General features: G+C 24.2%; 1 protein-coding gene across 1 annotated transcript in view; it reads right to left on the minus strand.

The window, feature by feature from the left end:
* LOC117173173 (fatty acid hydroxylase domain-containing protein 2) overlaps positions 1-18,075 on the minus strand; it is a 63,690-nt gene extending 45,615 nt beyond the window's left edge. Inside the window, exon 1 of the mRNA XM_033361590.1 lies at positions 17,923-18,075. Within this exon, the coding sequence (XP_033217481.1) occupies positions 17,923-17,947 (25 nt within the window). The 5' untranslated portion in view covers positions 17,948-18,075. The remainder of the gene's footprint in view (positions 1-17,922) is intronic.
* Between the last annotated feature and the right edge of the window lie 3,186 nt (positions 18,076-21,261).

Consider the following 21,261-nt stretch of genomic DNA (forward strand, 5'->3'; position numbering starts at 1 on the left):
TGATTATGCTGACAAATAAAATTTCCGTCACCTTACATTCTTGAGCTAGAAAATTCCTAAATAATAAATTTTTCGGATAATAAGATCCTCGAATTGCAAAAATTTCCGAATAAGAAAATTCCCAAATCGGAAAAATCCCGAAAAATAACACTTCCGAACAGTTTATAATATTGAAAAATTAAAAGATTCTTGAAATTTTATAATATTGCCATAATGAGAATTCCCTGATAATAGAATTTTTTATAGAAAATTACCGAAATATAAAATGTGGAAGAATTAAAAATAATGTTTTAATTTTCGAAAACCTTTTGATGTTTTAAAATATTGTTATTTTGTCACATGTATAGAAAATAACACTCAACTAATTCAAATTTTAATGTTAAAATCTCGTTTTAAAGTGCTTTGTGCTTTTAATAGTATATTACATCACGTGTGGAACACTACGAGTGATGTACGATATTATATTCGAAATCTTTGCAATTAATAGTTTTTTAAATATCACTGTTTGAATTTAAAATGCCAATCATTTAAATTAATATATTTTGGGATGAAAACTTTTGTCTGAAAATGTGCAAAGTATTTTTTTTTAAATTGCAAAAAACGTTCTCAAAAATCTAATTTTTAATGTGATAAATAAAATGAAAGTAATGGGCGATATAAATTTAAATTTAAATGTTCATTTTTCCTTCATTATATTACATTTGATAGTATTTTTTAAATGGCAAAACTAGTAAATTTAAACACTCTGAAATTTGAATTTCCATAAATTGAAGTGGTCTAATTTCCAAGGATCTCATTAAACCTACATAACTCGTTCTACTGTTATCGCTTAGCATAACAGCTTTTATAGTGAGTCAGGCAATGAATCCATGCTGTCAGTGTAATCGTCCAATTTTCCTAATTACCGATTTCCACCACACTTGTTACGCATGTAGTCACCCTATTCAAATATATTTATTTTCCTTTCTTATACTTTATGAAACTAGCAAAGGGGAATTTAAATTTAAAAATAAAATTTCATCTTTCAGAAAAATCTACCAAACAATACCAAATTTTGAATTTTGAAATTTCAGTACTCAAAAACTAGGCAGTTCCGATTTTTTAAATAACTATTTTTAAATTAACAATTCCAATTCTTTGAAAACTTAAAAATGTTTAATTCAAAGTTTGAAAATGGTTGAATTTAAAATTCAAAACAAATTAACGATCTAAAAAAAAATTTCTTGCATCTCATATTTTCAAAATATAACTTCTACAAATTGCAATGATGCTAAAAATTGTAATTTGAAATTAAAAATTTGCAATTTAAAGCATTTAAGATTTACCAGTGAAGTGAAACAATTTTTCACTGAAGAGTTTCACAATGAGTTCAAAGATAAAAATTAGAACGATAATGTAACTTTAATAAAAATTCAATGCTTTCAAATTTATTTACTTCATTCGAATTCAAAAATAAAATTTCATTTTGCAGAAAAATTGACCAAATATAGGACCAAAGTTTGAACGTTATTAGATTTCTCATAAAAAGCAGATAATTTTTATTTTCCAACTAAATATTTAAAAACGAACAATTTTTCATTTGAATTAAAAAAAACTAAACGTTATCTAATTAGAAGATTGAAAATGGCTGACTTTAAAATTGGATGAACTAAAATCACACATTTTCAAAGTAGAATTTTCGCAAATTTTAATATTGCAAGCAATTACAAATTAAAATTTTAATCTTTAAAATAAAAATTTGTAATTTAAAAGATTAAAAATTGATACGATTAAATTTAGAAGCATTCAAAATTGAATAAACTAAAATCTCACATTTTCAAAATAGAATTATGGGAAATTCTGATAATGCAAAAAATTGCAATTTGTAATTTCCAAGAATGAAAATTTCTGAATTTAAAATGGAAATTTTAATAAAATTAAATAAAATAAAAACTCACATTTTCAAAGAAAAACTATCCAAATTATAATATTGCGAAAAATTAAAATATTGTGAAATATAAAATTTAGAGTAAAAAATTAAAATTTTGTAATTTCAAAAATTTCTGAATTTAAAATTAGATTTCTTTAAAATTAAATAAACATAAATCTTACATTTTTAAATCAGAAGTTTTGCAAACAGTATTATTGCAAAAAAAATCAAATTGAAAATGCAATTTGCAATTTAAAATTTATAAGAAACATTGACAATTTTTTGCTTTCAATTTGGAAGTATTGAAAATTGGAAAAAATAAAAATTTCACATTTTCAAAATAGAAGTTTCACAAATTGTAATAATGCAATCATTTCAAGTTTTAATTTAAAATTTGCAATTTAAAATGTAAAATTTATAACTTCAAAGATTGAAAATTGGGATTTGAATACAATTAAATAAACCAAAATCCCAAATTTTCAAACTGGAACTATCGCAAGCAGTAACAGTGCGAAATATTGCAATCGAAATAAAAAAATTTGTATATTCAAAGATTGGAAATTGCTGAATTTAAAATTGGAATTTTAATACAATTGAATAAAATAAAATCTCGAATTTTCAAAGTGGAACTATCGCAAATTGTAATAATGCGAAAAATCACAATTACAAATTAAAACTTTGCAATTTGGAATTTTAAAGATTGAAAATTTCTGAATTCTAATATTGCGAAAAATTACAATAATTACAAATTTTCAATTAAAAATTTGTAACAAAGATTAAGAAATACTGATTTCAAAATGGAATAAACTAAAATCTCACATTTTCAAAATAGAAATATTGAAAATTGTAATAATGCAGAAATTTGAAATTCAAAAGATTAAAAATTGCTAAATTTAGGATTGGAAGTTGAATAAAATTAAGTACTACCAATTTTAGAATGTTTTTAAATTTGAAATAAAATGTGATTTTTTAAAGATTTCGCCAAAAATTTAAAACCTTTTTAACAATTTTGAAAGGCTTCAAGAGCAAAGAAAATTGTTCTGAAGGTTTTGGGTGAAATTTTTTATGATTTTTCATTTTGAAAAATTGATTTTAAGAGAATTTTCAAAAAGATTTTAAAATCATTCAAAAAGATATTTAGATAACTTAAAAGTCCTGAAAAAATCTGAAAATAAGTTTAAAAAATTCAAATAGCTTCAAAATATTTAAAAAATGTAGATTTTTGAAGATTTCGAACAAAAATTGAAACTGTTTTAGAAATTTTAAAGGTATCGAAACAATGGAAACTTTTTCTTAACATTTCTGGCAAATTTTTAATGAAGCTTTATTTTGAAAAAATTGATTTTTATACAATTTTTAAAAATATTTCAAAACGTTTCAAAAGATAGTCAAGACTGTCAAAAGAAAATCCGGAAGATTTCATGCAAATTTTTTAATATTTGAGAATTTTAAGAAAATAGGGAAAATTCGTATCATTTTGAAAAATACCAAAAAAATTTTGGAAATTTATGCAAATTTAAAAAAAAAATTAAGACCAAATTTTAACTAAATTTTCAATAAAAATGTCGAAACTTAAAATGTGTCGGTCAATAAAATTTTGCAAAGTTTGCATACTAAAGATCTCAAAATATTTCAAAATATTTTCAAAATTGCCAAAAAAGAATTCCGAACATTTTCATGCAATTTTGTTAATTTTTTTGTTTAATTTATGGAAAATGCGAATCATTTTAGAACATATTGAGAAAGAATTAAACATTTGAAATGATTTTAAAATATTTAAAACAAAATTTAGATTTTTATAGATTTCGAATAAAAAATTAAAACTTTTCAACAATTTAAAAAAGGTTTCAAGAGAAGAAAATTTTCTTCTGAAATTCATGGAAAAATTTTAAAATGATTATTTATTTTGAAGAATTAATTATAAAAGAAAATTTAAAAAATTTCCTAAAACTTTAAAAAATAATATCGAAGATTCGAAAGCGAAACATTTTTCAATTTTTTAAGATTATAAAATTTTAGAAAAAAGAAGATTTTTAATAATTTTAAAAAGTTTCGATAGGATACGAAAATTGTACTTAGAAAATTTAAATTGATGTTTTATTTTGAAAATTTGATTTTAAGAAAATATATCAAAATATTTCAAAAGGTTTTGAAAATGGTTTAAAAATAATCTTAAAGAATTTTGGGCATTTATTTTATTATACAGAATTAAAAAACTTCTAAAAGTGCTAAATATCTATGAGCATATTAAATTAAATTTAAATTAACTTTAACTTAAATTGTTTGTTTTGAACGAAATAAAAATTATTTAAATCAGTATCTTTTGATCCTTCGTATTTAATTTTTATCCCTTTGATATTTTATTCTAAAAATCAAAATTATGTAAATAAAGAAGCTTTCGTATTTTAATTATAAATCTAAGATATAATTTTGTATTCCTACAAATTTCGGGGATTATCGAATAATAATATTTTTAATTTATTGAAATTTAAATGGCAGTAAAAAATTTATTATTCACATAAAAACAGTGTTTTCAACCAAAGCTTATTTACAAGACCATAAAGGAACAACGTATGAATCTGAAGATAATTCTGACGTATGTTTCAGAATTATTGTTGACTTTGCCTACGTTAGCATTTTTTTCAAGTATTTTGTTTTTCTCTTCAAACTAGTTTGTAGCGATTTTTTCAACAATCAATGATTGTAATTTAAATTGCAAAACGTGAAAATATTTTCCTTTTGCAAGAGAAATTATTTTGCGAATCAGAATTATTGCAAGATTAAATTGAATTGCGAGAGAAATTGTTGTTTTCATTGTTATTATTATTATTATTATTATTATTATGAAAAATGAGTTGTTAATCTTAAGAGAAATCGATTTCATAATTTGTTGATAATGAAGAGAATAATAATTGAAGATTGTCTTTCATTTATCGCAGCGTAGACATATTTTGCATTTATAATTTTTAAATATATAATAATCACCAAGAGACCGTTTAAAAACTACGTCACGTTATTTTAAACAATTCTTTACCCAAAAAATTATTATTAATTAAACAGTTGCATTTACAATCAAATAATGGAACTTTCAATCAAAAGGGACGAATTTTTATTCAAATATTATTTTTAATAGGTAGTATTTTTAACCAAATGGTGAAATTAAAAAAAAAATATTAAATTTTAACTAAAAACATTTTCAATTTAAATAAAATAGTTAAAATTTTAAGCCAAAAACGACTTTTTTAGAAGAAAGTTAAATTTTAAATCCAAAAGGATGAATTTTTAATAAAACAGTTAAATTTTCAACAAAATAATTGATTTTTAAACAAGTTGATACATGAAAAAAAACTGTCATCATCAATTAAATAGTTAACTTTTGAATTAATATTTAATTAGTTGTTGTGACCTAAACAAGATTTACATTTAAATTGATCGAAAAATTATTTTCTACCAAAAAAGACAAATTTACAACAAAAATACATAAATTTTTAAACGAACTGTTGAATTTTTAGCTAAAAGTGATACATTTTTAACTAAAAATGAAATAGTTGAATTTTCCGATAACAAAGTAGATTTTCAAGAGAAAAGAAAATTTTTAAATAGATTAATTTTCTACGGAAAAAAGAAAATTTACAATAAAATAATCACATTAAAAAAATGGTTAAACGTTAAATTGCCAATACAAAAGGAAGAATTTTCTATTCAAAAAGACAAATGATTACAAAAATATAATAAGAGAATTTTTAATAAAATAGCTAAATTAAACAAAATTTAATTTTTAACATAAATAGTTGAATTTTTAATCCAAAAGGAAAGATTTTCTATCAAAACAATCAAATTTTCAACAAACCAGTAAAATTGTTTACAGAATAATTTAGTTTTAGATCAAATAGTTCAATTTTCTGTCTAAAAGGACGAATTTTCTATCCAAACAACAAAATGTTTGACAAAAAAGCTTTAAGAAAAAAATTAAATTTTCAACGAAAAAGCTAAATTTAAAGAAAATAGTTTTAATTTCAACATTAATAGTTGAATTTTTGACAAAAAAACTAAATTTTTCATAAAATATTTGAGTTTTCAATCCAAAAGAATGAATTCTCTATCCATAAAACAAAACTTATGAAAAAGCTGTTCAAGTTTTAACAGAAAATTTAATTCTTATCAAAATTATTTAATTAAAAAAAAATAGTTGAGTTTTCAATCGAAAAGAACAAATTTCCTATCCAAAAAGCAAATGTTTAAAAAAAACAGTTTAATTTTTCAGAATGTGATCAAATTTGCAAAAAAATAGTCGAATTTTTAATAAAATAGTTAAATTTTCAACTAATACGATAAATCTTCTACAACAAAAAAGAATTTTGAACAAGGACGTTCCACCAAGTAGTTGAATCTTCAATCAATAGTTCAATTAGCAGTTAAATTTTCGAATTAAATAATTGATTTTATTAGTTGAAAATTTATTTTTAGGTGAAAAAGTTAACTATTCCATTTTTAATGAATTTATATTTCTACACTTTTGTTGAAAATTTATGTATTCTGTAAGAAATTCGCCATTTTGTTCGAAAATTAACATTCTTGGTTGAAAGTTCATTTTATTAGATAAGATTTATTTTTAAGTGGATATTTTAAAAATTGTCATTTTTACCTTTTTTGGTTAAAAATTCAACCATTTGGTTTAAAATTCTTCATTTTTGCAACAAATTAATATTGTTGGTTGAAAATTGATATTTTTGGTTGAAAGTGAAACTTATTTCTTAAAAATTAATTCTATTATTAAAATATTTATTTTGATGTAAAAAATTTATTTATTCTTCTTAATATTCATTCACTATTCAAATTCTTTATTATTTTTTACTTGAGAAATAAACTGTTTCATTTTTTGTTGAAAATTGAATGTTTTTATTTGAAAATTCAACTGTTTGAATATTATTCCCTTTGGTTTGAAATTAATCTGTTTTGTTGAAAATTCATTTTAATAGCAGAACACTTATTCTTAGGTGAAAAATTTAACTAATCCATTTTTAGGAAAATTTCTCTTTTTAGTGGAATTTTCGACTATTCGGTAAAAAATTAATCTTTCTGGTTGAAAATTCCACTATCTGTTTAAAACGAAAAATGGACAATTTAACGATTTTGTTGAAAATTTATTTTTTGTTATTGAAAATCCCTATTTTTAACGGCAACTTTAGCCTTTCCAGTTTCGGTTAATAATTTATGGGTTTTTAATTAAAGATTCAACAATTTTTTGTAAATTTACATATTTTGTAGTAAATTTGTCTTTTATAGTAGAAAATACTTTTTCTTGATTGAGAATTGAATTGCTTAGTTGACTGTCAAACCACTTGTTAAATATTTATTTTATTAGCTTCAATAAAAATTTGATTATTTTGTGGAAAATTTAAATGTTTTGCTAAACATTTGGGTTTTTGAATAAAAAAGTCGTCCTTTTGGATAGAAAATTCAACTATTTTGTACAAATAAAATTATTGTGTTAATTTTTTTTATTATTTTGTTGTAAATTTGGCTGTTTCGTTAAACTTTCGTCTTTTCAGATAAAAAATTCGTCGTTTGGAAATGAAAATTCAAATATTTTAATTTAAATGTAATTATTTTGTTAAAAATTCAACTATTTTGATAAAAATTTTACTACTTTGTGTGAAATTTAACTGTTTTATTAAACATTTTGTTTTTTAGATAAATATTTAGTCCTTTTGGATTGAAAATTCCAATGTTTTATTCAAATTTAATTATTTGGTTACAAATTCGAATATTTTGTTAAAAAATTAAATATTTTAATAAAAATTTAATTGTTTTGTTAAAAGTGAATATAGTTTGTTAAGAATAAAATTTTCATTTTTAGGTGCAAAACTGAACTATTTTTCTTAATACTCTTCTATTATTTTGAAATTAATTTTTTATCTGAGAATTTATTTGTTTCATTTTTGATTGAAAATTAGTTTTAATAGCTGAAGAATAATATTTATGTGGAAAATTGAACGATTCCATCTTCAGTTAAATTAATCTTTTTTATTGAAATTTTCAAATTTTCAAATAGGGGAAGAGTCTAAATTTTATAGATAGATTTTTTCTTTGTAAAAAATCACCTATTTCCATTTTTAAGCACTTAAAAAAATTGTTGTTCCGAATTATATTTATTATCCGATAAAATTCAATAGTTGAATTCATCCAACACGCAAATAGGCGCTCATTTAAAAAACAAAGTATCTAAAGTTTTTAATTATCTAAAATATCTACATGTGAAAAACTAAAATTGATTTTAGGTTTTTTATGAAAAAGTCTCATTTCTTTTTAATGATCAGATCTAGCACATGGCTTTTTGAAATTAATTTTTCAATGATTTATTTAGAACTCTGAATTATGGAATTTTGAAAATTGGAAAATAACTTTCAATTTGAAAATTTGTGTCGCAAATAAGATAATAAATCGAGGAAATAGTGAATGAAAATACGACGAAGACCTATGGCTATTTGAATGAACTTTTCTACTTCTTGCAATCTGTTTTCATTTCCACTTCCGCTATATATTTCCATTCCGAACTTCATATACGCAAAAGAAAGTCTGCTTTGATTTTTATACATGACTTTTACTGTAACATTTCAAAAAAAAAATTAAAACGGATTTAAATTTAAAAATTTTGGAACTTTAGAAAAAAATTCTTGAACTTTTAACAAAAAATATGAACTTTTAACCATATAGTTTAATTTTTAAACAAGAAGAATCATTTTCTTCCTAAAAAGCGAATTTTTAAGCAAATAGATCATTTTCAACCAAGTAGTTTATTTTTCAATTAAAAACAATAATTTATAAATAAAAATGGAATAATTACATTTTCAGTTGAAAACGTTAATTTTTCGCAAATAAATGTTTTTTCCAGCAAAATAATAAAAAGTTGAATTTTCAATATAAAAAGATGAATTCTTGATAAAATAGTGAAATTTATATCTTTAAAAAATGAATCAATAACAAAAACTGGAATAGTTATATGTTCAATTAAAAAAAAATTTTTACCAACAAAAAATTAATTTTCAACAAAATAATTACATTTTCAATAAAAAAGTCGAATTTTCAATTCGAATGATGATTCTTTAACTGGAATAGTTAAGTTTTCAGTTAAAAACTACATTCTTAATCAAAAAATAAAAACAATTTTTAAACTAAATTGTTCAATTTTCAACCAAAGAAATTAATTTTGCACTAAAAGGGTACATCTTTAACAACAACAAAAAACGAATTTTTGATTAATTTTAATTCATCAAAAATGAAAGAAGTAATTAAATTATTTTCAACTATAAAATATAAATTCACAATAAAAAATAGACGAGGCAAATCTTGATCAAAACCATTAACTTTAAAAATCAAAATTTTAAGATAAAATGATTTTCAACGAATCAGTTAAATTTTTAAGTAAGAAAGATAATTTTTAATCAAATAATTAGATTCTCCACTACCGAAAATAAATATAAAACCAGAAATTGAATAGTTTAATTTTCAATATGAAAAATTAATTTATTACGAAAAAAATGAATTTTCAGCCAAAAGGATAAATTTTCTATAAAAAAGGAGGATCTTTTTATAAAACACATGAATTTTCTAACAAACACTTGGATTTTATAACCAAATATTTATGTTTTCAAGCAAATTTCAACTAAAATTGGGTTGTTTGAAAAAAAAATCGTCCTGTTGGATTCTTCAACCTCAAAAATTAATTTTTAACAAAGTAGTTCAGCTTTCAACCAAGCAGTTGAATTTCCAAGTACTAAATATGCATTTTTAACTAAAAATGGAATACTTAGATTTTCATATCAAAAACTTATTTTTCAACTAAAAAAAAAAACAAACAAATTTTCAACAATATATTTAAATTTTCGACCAAAGAAATTATTTTTTTTAAACAGTCGAATTTTCAACCTAAAAAGACAAATTTTGATTACAACTGTTAATTTTTAAGCAGTAATAGGACTTTTTAACAAAATTGTCGCAATTTCTACAAAACGGATTAATTTTTTGTCAAATATTTGAAATTAAGAAAAAATTGAATTTTCAACAAAGAAGATTAATTTTTTATGAAAAAAAAATAATTTTACACAAAACTGTTGATTTTTAACTAATAAAAGGACTTTTTAACAACATTGTTGCATTTTATACAAAATGGTTTAATTGTTTACCGATAATTTCACGTATAAAAAAGTTGAATTTTCAATGAAGAAGATTTATTTTCTACCTGAAAAGAAAAATTCTCAAAAAATTGGTTAATTTATAACTAATAAAAGAATTTTTAACAAAATTGTTCCACTTTCCACAAAATGGATTAATTTTTCACCAAATATTTGGACTGTAAAAAAAAATAATTTTCAACGAAGAAAATTAATTTTAAACTGAAAAAGAATAATTTTTAATGAAACAAGATCAATTCTTAACAAGAAATGGAATATTCAAATTTTTAGTTAAACAAATTAATTTTCAACAACAATAAACGAACAATTTGCAAGAAAATAGTTTTAAAAAATGTATTGATTGCTTATGTAAATTAGTCGAAATTACCTAGATTACTCTGGATTACAAATTAATGTCTTGAATTACTTTGAAGTACATGGATTAAAAGTGGATTAATCTGCATCACAAGTGGAGTACTCCAGACCAGAACTGTATTACTTTGAATTATAAGTGGATTACTCCAAATAAAAAACAGATTACCGTAGATTAAACGTTGATTACTTGGGATTACAAAGGGATTACTTTGGATTACAAGTGGATTACTTGGATTACACCGGATCACGAATTTGCAATTCGGTGTAATTTAAGTAATCCAATGTAATCTGGAATAATCAACTTTTGACTCGGGGTATTTTAAATAATTTAGAGTAATCCCAGTGTTCCGAAGTAATCTATTTGCAATCCAAATTAATACACTGTAATCCAGATAATACGGAGTAATCAAGGTTATCCAAGTAATCCACTAGTAATTTAGAGTAATCCACTCTAAATTCAGGGTAATTCCCGTGTCCTGAACGTTTTGTTGGAAATTTGTTGTTTTGCTCGTCGAAAATTAATTTTTATAACCGAAAATTTAACCAGTTGAAAATTCTAAATATTTTAGTCATCTAAATTACGGAATTTAAAATTTCGAAGATAATAAAATTCCCGATGGAAAATCGACGAATTACAAAAGTTATTTTTTGCTAACAAATTTAATTGATAATTAATTAATTTTTTCAAATTCCTTAATTAATAAAAATTAAGATTTTGAAATTATAATAGGCCAATTTTTAATTCTGAACTATTAAAATAAAAATTCGAAATATTTCAGTACCCGATTAAATTTTATGTTTTTTGATGACCTGCGTAGTGTCATTGTTTTTTGTCAATGGAAGGACGCCTTTTAAAAATTATATAGTCTAAACGAGAATGGCTTTTAATTTGCAGGTGTAAAAATATTCCTCTCTAGCTCCGCTGGGATTCGAACCCAAGTCTGACAGATTGCCAGATCTGGCGCTCTCTTACGTATTTTAGTGGATAAGAGTACGATACCTGCAATATGTGAGACCTGGGTTCGAATCCCAGCGAAACTAGTTCCCTTATCTCTCTTTGTAATTTTCAGAATGAACATAATTTTTTTATTTTATTTTTTATTAATAGTTCAAAGAAATTGCGATTTCTTCGAAAGTAGTTTCAAGAAAAAAATTAGCAAAGGAGAAAAGTTGTCGATTTTATATATTTTAAAGTTCGAAACTTATTGCAGCATTACTCTAAAAGCGCTTCTCTAAAAAAGGAAGAAAAATTTCTCTCAGAAACTAGGAACTCAAAAAGTTGAAAAAAGGTACCTTTATTTAAGATTTTTTTGCAAAGAATTTGAAATATTTTACTATCTGCAACTATTATTTTCCAAGTAATAAAATAATTAGGACGACTGGAAAATCCCCAAACAAAATCCTGGAATTATAAAATTACCGAAATATAGAAATTCCGAATTGGAAATCTCCTGAATCGTTTATAATATTCTCGCATTTGAAAATTTAGAATAACAACATATTTTCCTATAGAAAATTCACTAATTATAAAATATCCGGTACTGTGACATTCCTGACACTGGGAAGTTCCTTTTAAACAATTAAAAATTGTTTTTTAATCAATATTATTTATTAAAAATACAATAATAAAACATTTTTATTATTGAAGCATTTTTTTATGTTTAATTTTTTTAAATTATTGTTTTGATATTTTAATATAGTATTTTTAATAAGAATATAATATTGGTTAAAAAAACAGTTACTTAATTGCTTAATTTAAACTGTTGGGGAATTTCATTAGTCGGGGATTTTTCAATTCGGGATTTTTATATTTCGGCAATTATATAATTTCAAGAATTTTATGATCTGGAAATGTTTCGATTTATGAATTAAAAAGAGTGGGGAGTTTTAAGTTGCGGGCTTATTATTAATTTAATTAATTTACTTATTACAAATACAATAATAAAATAATTTGAAGAAATTAAAAAAAAAGTTTGTTGCACTTTTTAAGTTTTTGTTTAAATTTTAAATAACAATAACTGAACAAAATTATAAAATTAAAAAACATAAATTATTAACGAAGAATAGAACAGTTCAATTTTTTGTCAAAAGAATTTATTTTCAACGATAAAAAAGCGAATTTTGATAAAAAAGTTAACTTTTCAACTAAAATTATGAATTATTGTCCAGAATAGTTACATAAAGGATGTAAGTGACGTTAAAGGAATAACTTTCAATTGACGGTACTTTTTTGAATTTTGATTGACAACTTATTTTTGTTCGATGATTGACAATTATTATTTTTCTAACAATTATTATTGATTAAAAACATTTTTTCAGTGAATCATAAAAATGTGCTATCTTTAAACAATTTAAATTTGTATAATTTTTATAACTAAATCATGGAAATTTGCTGAAATTAATGACGCAATTAACAAATGTTAAGAGTAATATTTTTTAGCATATTTGGCGATTATTTAAACAATTTAAACAGGTTTCGATATGTTTTCCCCTGCAACTGGTCAAAATTTATTATTTTTTAAAATTAATGCCGCAGTTAATGAATTTAAAAAATGATACTGTTTGTAAAAGACCATTTGAAATTATTTAAACAATTAATATCACTGGCTTCATTCAATAGAAAAGATCTAACAAATTCTTCTTTTTTCGAAACTTTTTTTTTCGCTTATTATTCTAACTAACAAAAGCGTAACCGAAAAAAATGTTTAAAAAAAGATTATTGTTTTAAAAAGTAGGGTATAAGATTAAAAAATAAGAAAATACCGAAAAATAAACGACATAATGCAAAGATTTAAAAAACCTCGAAATTTCTTCACCTTTTATATGAAAAGGCTCAAGTAAATGATTAATTATTTCTTTAAACAATTTCAAACTTTCTTTTACAAAACCTACCCCTTTTACCATTAATAAGGTCCGTCAGTTATTACAGAAACAAATAACTTTTCAATATTTATAGGGAAAAAATAGTTTAAACAAATCAAAGTTGCTTAAATAATTGCGAAATGACAAAAAAATTTACTAAATAATAAAAATTAATAAAGTAAAAAATTTAATGTATAAAAAGTCTGTGTATGATTCACAAAAGATTATTCTTGAGATAAGTGCACGCGAAGTATAAAATATTGTGTAAAGTATTTACAAAGAAAATGATCGTATTGAAGTAATGAATCATCATCTTTGTCCAGAATCTTAAAGTATTATCAACATCGTTAAAGTCTTAATATTATTTTTCGCCATGAATAGTGAATTTTATACAAAAATTGGAGAATAAATATTTTTCAATAATATTACTGTAAATACCAACCCCACAAGATTAATTTTGGAAAAAAAAATAATTTACCCAAAAAGTTGCATTAAGAACCACATAGTTAAACTTGAAACGTTTGAAATTTCAATCCGAAAATGTGATTTTTCAAGTAAATAAAATTTTCTACCAAAATAGTTAAATTTTCAATCAGAACAGATCGATTTTTAAATGAGAATATTAACTTTTAACCAGGAATGAAAAAGTAACATATGTTCAATTCAAAAAATAATAATTGAGAAGACCAACAGTAGCAATTTAAATTAAAAAGGATTTTTTAACTAGAGAACATCCAATTTTTGATTGAAAATATGAATTTTCAACTAAAAATATAAAATTTACATTTCTAGTTTAAAATAAATAATTTTGATTTAAAAACAAAATTTTGATTTTCAAAGATGCGAAATGAATTTTTAACATAAAAGATGAATCTTTAAAAAAATAAATTTTCAACAAAACAGTTCAAGATTTATTATAAATACTCGAATTTGTTATGTACTTCTTTGAAAATCCTGCAAAATAAAAAAATGCTTTAAAATCTACCAGGTTTTATTTTGAAAATTTTCTAAAATACTATTTAAAAATTAATTTAAAAAAAATCATTTATAGTTTTTCTAGGAATTTTGAGAAAAATAGACCTTCTTTTACAATTTTTCAAAATGTTTCAAAAGCTTCTAAATTTTGTATTCGAAATCTTCAAAAATCTACATTTTTTTAAATGTTTTGAAATCTTTTTAAGTTTTTAATTATTTTGGAACCTTTTCAAATCTTCTAAATATATCTTACATTCAGAAGAATTTTTTCCAAATTGATAATTAACTAAACATTTTTGTCAGTTTTTCATGAAAATTATGTTGTTTTTTTTGGTTGAAAATTTATTTTTTAACCAAAAATTTAACTATTGCTTGTTTGTTTAAGAATTCCTGTACTCGTTTCTTGTAGTAAAATATTAATCTACTTGGTGACTAATTTTTTTTTTTGGTTGAAAATTAATTTCTTTGGTTGAAAATTTACACCTATGGTTAAAAATTTACATTTTTGGTTGAAGATTCATTTCTGGGTTGTAAATGTACAATTAGGTTAAAAATTCCTTAATATAAAATCTTGTGAAAAATCTGTATTTAGTTAAAAATTATTCTTTTTGAGTAGAAAATGAATCTTATCGGTAGAAAATTCAACTGCTTGGTTAAAAATGTATTCTTTTTCGTTGAAAATATATTTTTGTGGTTAGAGACTCAACATCTCATTAAAAAATTAATTTTCTAAGTTGGAAATTTAATTATTTACGATTTAATTTATTCTATCGAAAATTCGTTTTTTTTAGTTAAAAATAAATTGTAAATGTAACTATACAGTTTTCGCTTGATAGTTTATTGTTGTTAGTTGAAAATTTATATCATTGGTTTGAAAATTAAACTGTTTTGCCGGAAATTCTTTTCGGTTTGAAAATTCGACATTTGGATGAGATTTTCTTCTTTGTTGACTGAAAAATCCATATTTTTAAATCAAATATGGACTTTCCATTGAAGGTAAATGCACTTAAATAGATTGCTTTACTATATCATATAACGCACTGAATTATGAATTTGCATCCAATCTAATTTCTTTATATCTGCAAAATAAAAGAAAATCTCAATGTCAATAATTGCATATTCCACCGAATGTATAATTTGACTCGGACACACGGGCATAAAGAAGTTTAAATATTTATCAGCGCAATAGAGTTTTACGAGATATGCAAAGTCGACCTGGTTTTTCGTAGGATTTTCAAGCCGACAGGTGTATGAAATTTTTGCATAAAATTTCGCTCAAAAGATAAACAAAAATAATATCAAATAGATAATTGTAAGTTGCATCAACATAAATTACGACCAGATAAAAAAGCGAATATATGCAGGCAAAACAAATGTTTTAAAGTAACATCTAAAAACCAAAATTAATCTAAACTCATTCTGTTGAACTTTTTAATTACATTTTTATTATAAATGGTTCAATTAAAAATATTTTTTTGGTCATAGTGTAATATAATTCTGAGAGAAAATGGATTTTATAAATCTCATAGTCCAGAAACAATTTTCCACATCAGCTAAAAGATATTCCTAATAACATTAAAATTTGTCTTAATGTATTTTTGATCACGCATTATTTTCGACTGACAAAATTATTTGGACATGTAACGGTATTTTAATAGAGTATAATATGGTTAAACTTGAACCTTATTTTCTTAGTTTGATAATGGCATAACTTTAGACTCACGATGGAAAACGATTTGGTTATTTTAACGAAAAATTGGGATAGATGGAATATTTGGTTGATTCTACCAAACATTTAGTTAAGACAATCAAATATTTTTTTGAATCAATCACTTTGCTTGGTTCAAGCAAGTTTAATACCGAAATATGTGTAATGTATAATTATATAAAATATACAAAAATGTAGAAAAATTGAGTCTTCTGAATAAAAAATGGAATCTCACTATAAAGATGAAGCATATAATAAATTATACCAAAATTAAAATATATAGTTTAAGAAAAAAATTAAATATGTATAAGAATTAAGTGTAATATAAAAATATTTGTAATACATAATTGTATAATATGCAAAAAACAGAAATAACTTCAGCCTTGCTCTAAAAAAAACATTTAAACCATCGTGATATACATGTTTGTATAGAATCTCACTTTAAAAAAAACAATAAAAGTGGTATCAAATCTAAAATTGTGAGACCCATTAACATAAGTTATGGTTGAAAAAAAGTATAAAAAAGTATAAAGAAGAAATATATGAAATGCATAAATACGTGAAATGTACAAATATGTAAAAAAGTTCATTCTCGCGATTGATATGAAGAAGAATAAACATATATATGTTTCCATAAAATATCACTTTAAAGATAAACAATACAAATCATTTCAAATCTAAAATTGTGAGATCAACTAACATAAATTACGACTGGAGAAAAAATTAAATATATGCTATGTAGGAATAAGCGTAATTTATAGATTTCTGCAATTCAACAATATGTATGTTTAATGCAAAAATGTACATATGTAAAAAAGGCCAGTCTTTCTATTGAAGAATTGGAGTACATCTCATGTTTGGATAAAATATCGCTTCAAAGATAAACAATCAAAATTATATAAAATCTAAAACAGTACGGCCCATTAACATACATGTTAACATAGCATATACTTTTTTCCCCTAACCGTAATTTATAAATAACAATTAGAGAAAAAAGTAAGTATATTTTATCTAGTACGTTTCATGATAATAAATTTTAATAAAGTATATTAACATATTAAGTTTTAAAACTACTTTTATATTTCAGACATTGCTCGAATGCAAACTGTCGGAATTCATCTCTTTTGGTTAAAAATTCGACTACTTGAATAAAATCTACATTAATTTTCGTTGAAAGAATTTATTCCTTATTTTGGGGAAAAACCACCCCATCCCCCTGTTTTGAGAGAATTTTGGGTTACATTACTTTTCGGGTCAAAAAAGACCAAAATAGGTCAAAATAACAAAAACGTGATAATGTATAGTTCATGGATGGCCCCTAAATTTAATGTAGAAATATATGTTATGTATAAGTATTTATATAACATACATAAATTTAGGAAAATAAATATATATATACAGCAGAAATAAGTGTAATATATAGATATGTGTAACGTAGAAATAAGTGTAGCGTATAAATATGTGTGATAGAAATATGTATAATGTAAAAATATGTGTAATACATAAATATACGAAAATATATATTTACAGTAGAAATAAGTGTAAAGCATAAATACGCTAAATGTAGAAAATGGTCAGTCTCGCGATTAAAAAAGGATACACAAGTTTTCATAAAATCTTACTGAAAATATGCGAGTAATAAAAATTATATCAAATCTTAAACTGTATCATTAACATAAAATATACGATCAAAGAAAAAAAAGTAAATATATTTTTAGTAAAAATAAGTGTAATGTAGAAATAGTCTACTGCATACATGTATGAAATGTATAAATATATGAAATATACAAAAGTGTTGGAAAAGGTCAGGCCCGCGGTTAAAAAAGGAGGGTAAATATCAATTATTTGCTATGGTCTATATATATGACTCTGGCGAGGAATGAGTTTCTTCCTCCGGGGAAAATGTTTTTTTTTCCTACCTTTCCACTGTGTTTGTTCCTCCATTTTGGCGAAGTAAAAGAGTATTTTTTGAGGTTTATGATATCCCTGGAGTAAAATTGTCAACGGTTGACATTTGCTTTACGGAATAACAACGAACGTCGATAGACGCAGACGCCCGACACTGGCGGCAAATGCGCCGTAGCTGATTCTTTACCTAAAAAACCGATATAGAACATACTTGTATGTATGAATCGCTGCGGATGTAGTGATGAGGGACAAGCAGTTGAGGCATGCGCGACGATAAGCCGGTAACAATTATCATGCGAAGAAAGTTTATAAATTTTCTATTATGTTTCGATTTTATTATATTTTATGTAATAACGAGCGTCAAAATTATTTATAATTATTGGCCAGTTTTAACAATATGCTTTTGTGCGCAGCTAATTGAAAAGAAACACCTATTTGGACAATTGTTCAGAACCTTAAGTTTTTTCAAAAAGAAATTTTAATGAAAAAATAAAATAGGGATACAAATGGTCTTATATATATTGCTTCTTCGGATGACCAAAAATATTATAATACTCTTGTGATTCTGAGGTTATTCATGTATTTTGGAAGAAAGAAAACCTGTGAAAAGAAATTTTTTTAAATTTATACAGCTCATTTTATGGAATTTTAAAACAAAACATCCTGTGCTTATCTTTCTCATTCTTTAATCTTCTTTACAATAAGTCTTCATGTTTTCCAACAAACATCAAGCTTTGTATATTTAAATTTTCGATTTCATTACACCAGCAACCAATCGTTTAGAAAACTACGAAGTTTTTCCTACGTTTCGTAAAAATTGCAGCTCACTTCTTCAGAGCTAACCTGAAACTGAGGTATCAGGTTATGTTTTTCTTATGTTTACTATCTATGAGGCCTGTGATTAGCCAGAGCGCTCCACCACGGAGACTCTTCGCACCTGATAAGTCAATCAAGACTTCGTTTATAATCCGGGAGGACTGGATTGGCCAGTCAGGTGCGACCAGTCATCACGGTGGGGTGCTCTGGCCAATCACAGGCATCGTAGACAGTATACATTAGAAAAACATAACCTGATACTTCAGTTGCAGGTTAGCCTCGAAGAATTATTCTTCAATGTTCACGAAACGTCGGCAAAAATTCGTAGCTTTGTACACGATTGGAACTCGAAATATCTCTTTCAAAATTAAATTATTTACTAAATACTCTAAATTACTCATTTAATAAAAAAAGACTATTTACCTATTATTGTTGTTTTATTTACATAACTATTTCTCGTAAAGTAGGACGGGGGCAAGCTAAATAAATAAAAATGAAATATAAGTAATAACAATTAATGTTATTACAATTAATAACATAAATACAATTAATGTTGACACTTCTAAAATGAATTTCCCTGTGGTGCCTACTTCACCCTTTTAATTGTGGAACAATGTTGTTTTTTCAGGTAGAAACATTTCTTAAATTATATAAAATTAGTAATAAATTAATGGAAAAAATGAAAGGGTCACAAAAATTTTCCGGATTTTCATCGATTTTCCAAAATGCTGTATCTCAGTGAAAAATAGTCGTATCAAGGTCTTAAAAAAAGCATTTCGAAGCTTTAAGTTTCTAGTTCTAAGATCTTTTGGCATACAAAATTTCGGAGCTACATATTTTGCGCAATTTTAACAAGTATTGGGAGAAAAAAATTTGCAAATTTAATGCTTTTTTTCAAGTCCTATGGAATGAACCGAGTAGCTTGTTTATTCAGCTTCAATTCTCTCTTTTTTTAAACCTCGGTAAGACCATTTTTCAGTAAAGATATCGAACTTCAAATCAAAAAGGACCCTTTTCTCTTTGTTCGACGATGTCAGCAACCTATGGTCGCACAGAAAATTTAAGGGCACTTCTGAAACCTAGAATAAATTTCCTACAAGATACTGTCACGATCTTTTGTAAAAAAATAGTGTATTATTTATGACATAAATTTGATAAAACAGGAAAAAAGGGTAATTTATGGTTTTTCAGAAGATCAAAGACTAAATTTCTAATATTCATGAAATTACTAATTTTCAGTGTGCCTTTTACAGCTTAATATAACCCCAAAAACCCTGCGAAGTTACATTTCGATCTAATGAACCGTTTCCTTGTTGCAAACGGTCAAACTTTTGGCAAATTTAAAGAGTCACGTTTTTTGCGCTTGAATATTTCCTACTCATGACTAAAATGAAAAAAAAAAGTTCGAGCTTTATCCCAAATTTTCTTCGCGAATACCGCTAAAATTTACCATAACACACACACAAAGCAGCTCAAGCACAAAAAACGTGACCCTTTAATTTTTTCATAAGTTTGACCGTTTGCAACAAGGAACGGTTTATTAGATAGAAATGTAACTTCACAGGGTTTTTAGGGGTATATTCAACTGTAAAAAGCACACTCAACATTAGTCATTCCATGAAGATTTGAAATGTAGCCGTTGATGTTCTGAAACACCGTAAATTACCCTTTTTTTGTAAGACCATTGGCTGCTGAGATATCGACGATCAAAGACAAAAGGGTCCTTTTTTATTTAAAGGTCGATATCTCAGTGAAAAATGGTCGTACCGAGGTTTTAAAAAAAGAAAATTGAAGCTGAATGAACAAGCTATCCGGTTTATACCATAGTCGACTTAGGAAAAGAAGCTAAAAAATTTGCAAAATTTTTTTCTCCCACTGCTTGTTAAAATTGCGCGGAAACTGCAACTCCGAAATTTTTTGCCAATAGATCTCAAAAATATAAACCCAAAATGTTTTTTTAAGACCTTTATAAGACCATTTTTCACTCAGATACAGTATTCTGAAAAATTACTAAAAATTCGGAAAATCTGTTTGACCCTTTAATTGGTTCCATTAGTGCATAGTAGAATTGGTAAATGCATTGCTAGTTATGATTTAAAATGGTAGTTTTGAGTAAAATTAAACACTAATTTTACAATCAAGAAAATTTTATTGAAATACATTAAGAAATTAATAAAGTCGGACCAGTTCCAATGTAAAACAAAAGTTATTTGAATCAGAATCAAAAACATTTTATATTGATTATTAAAACTAGAACACTAATCACTTTTGTAAATTGCTGCACACTACATTCCTCGAAGGTCTTTAATTATTCTGGAAAGAAATTTTACTTAACCTAACTTTTTTCAACGGCACTTTCACAGGTCCCTTTAAACTATTCACTTCACTACTAATATCAAGCGAGAACGTACCCATTTTAAAGAAACAAAGCAGTTTTCACAAATAATAATATTTATTTTAGCATAAACGATTCAACCTTCAATCAATTTCAGTTACAATCCACTTCAGAGTACACTTATTCGCCAAATGCGCAA

This window comes from Belonocnema kinseyi, chromosome 5 (genome assembly GCF_010883055.1).
Source record: "Belonocnema kinseyi isolate 2016_QV_RU_SX_M_011 chromosome 5, B_treatae_v1, whole genome shotgun sequence".
In the NCBI taxonomy this organism is placed as follows: Eukaryota; Metazoa; Arthropoda; class Insecta; order Hymenoptera; family Cynipidae; genus Belonocnema; species Belonocnema kinseyi.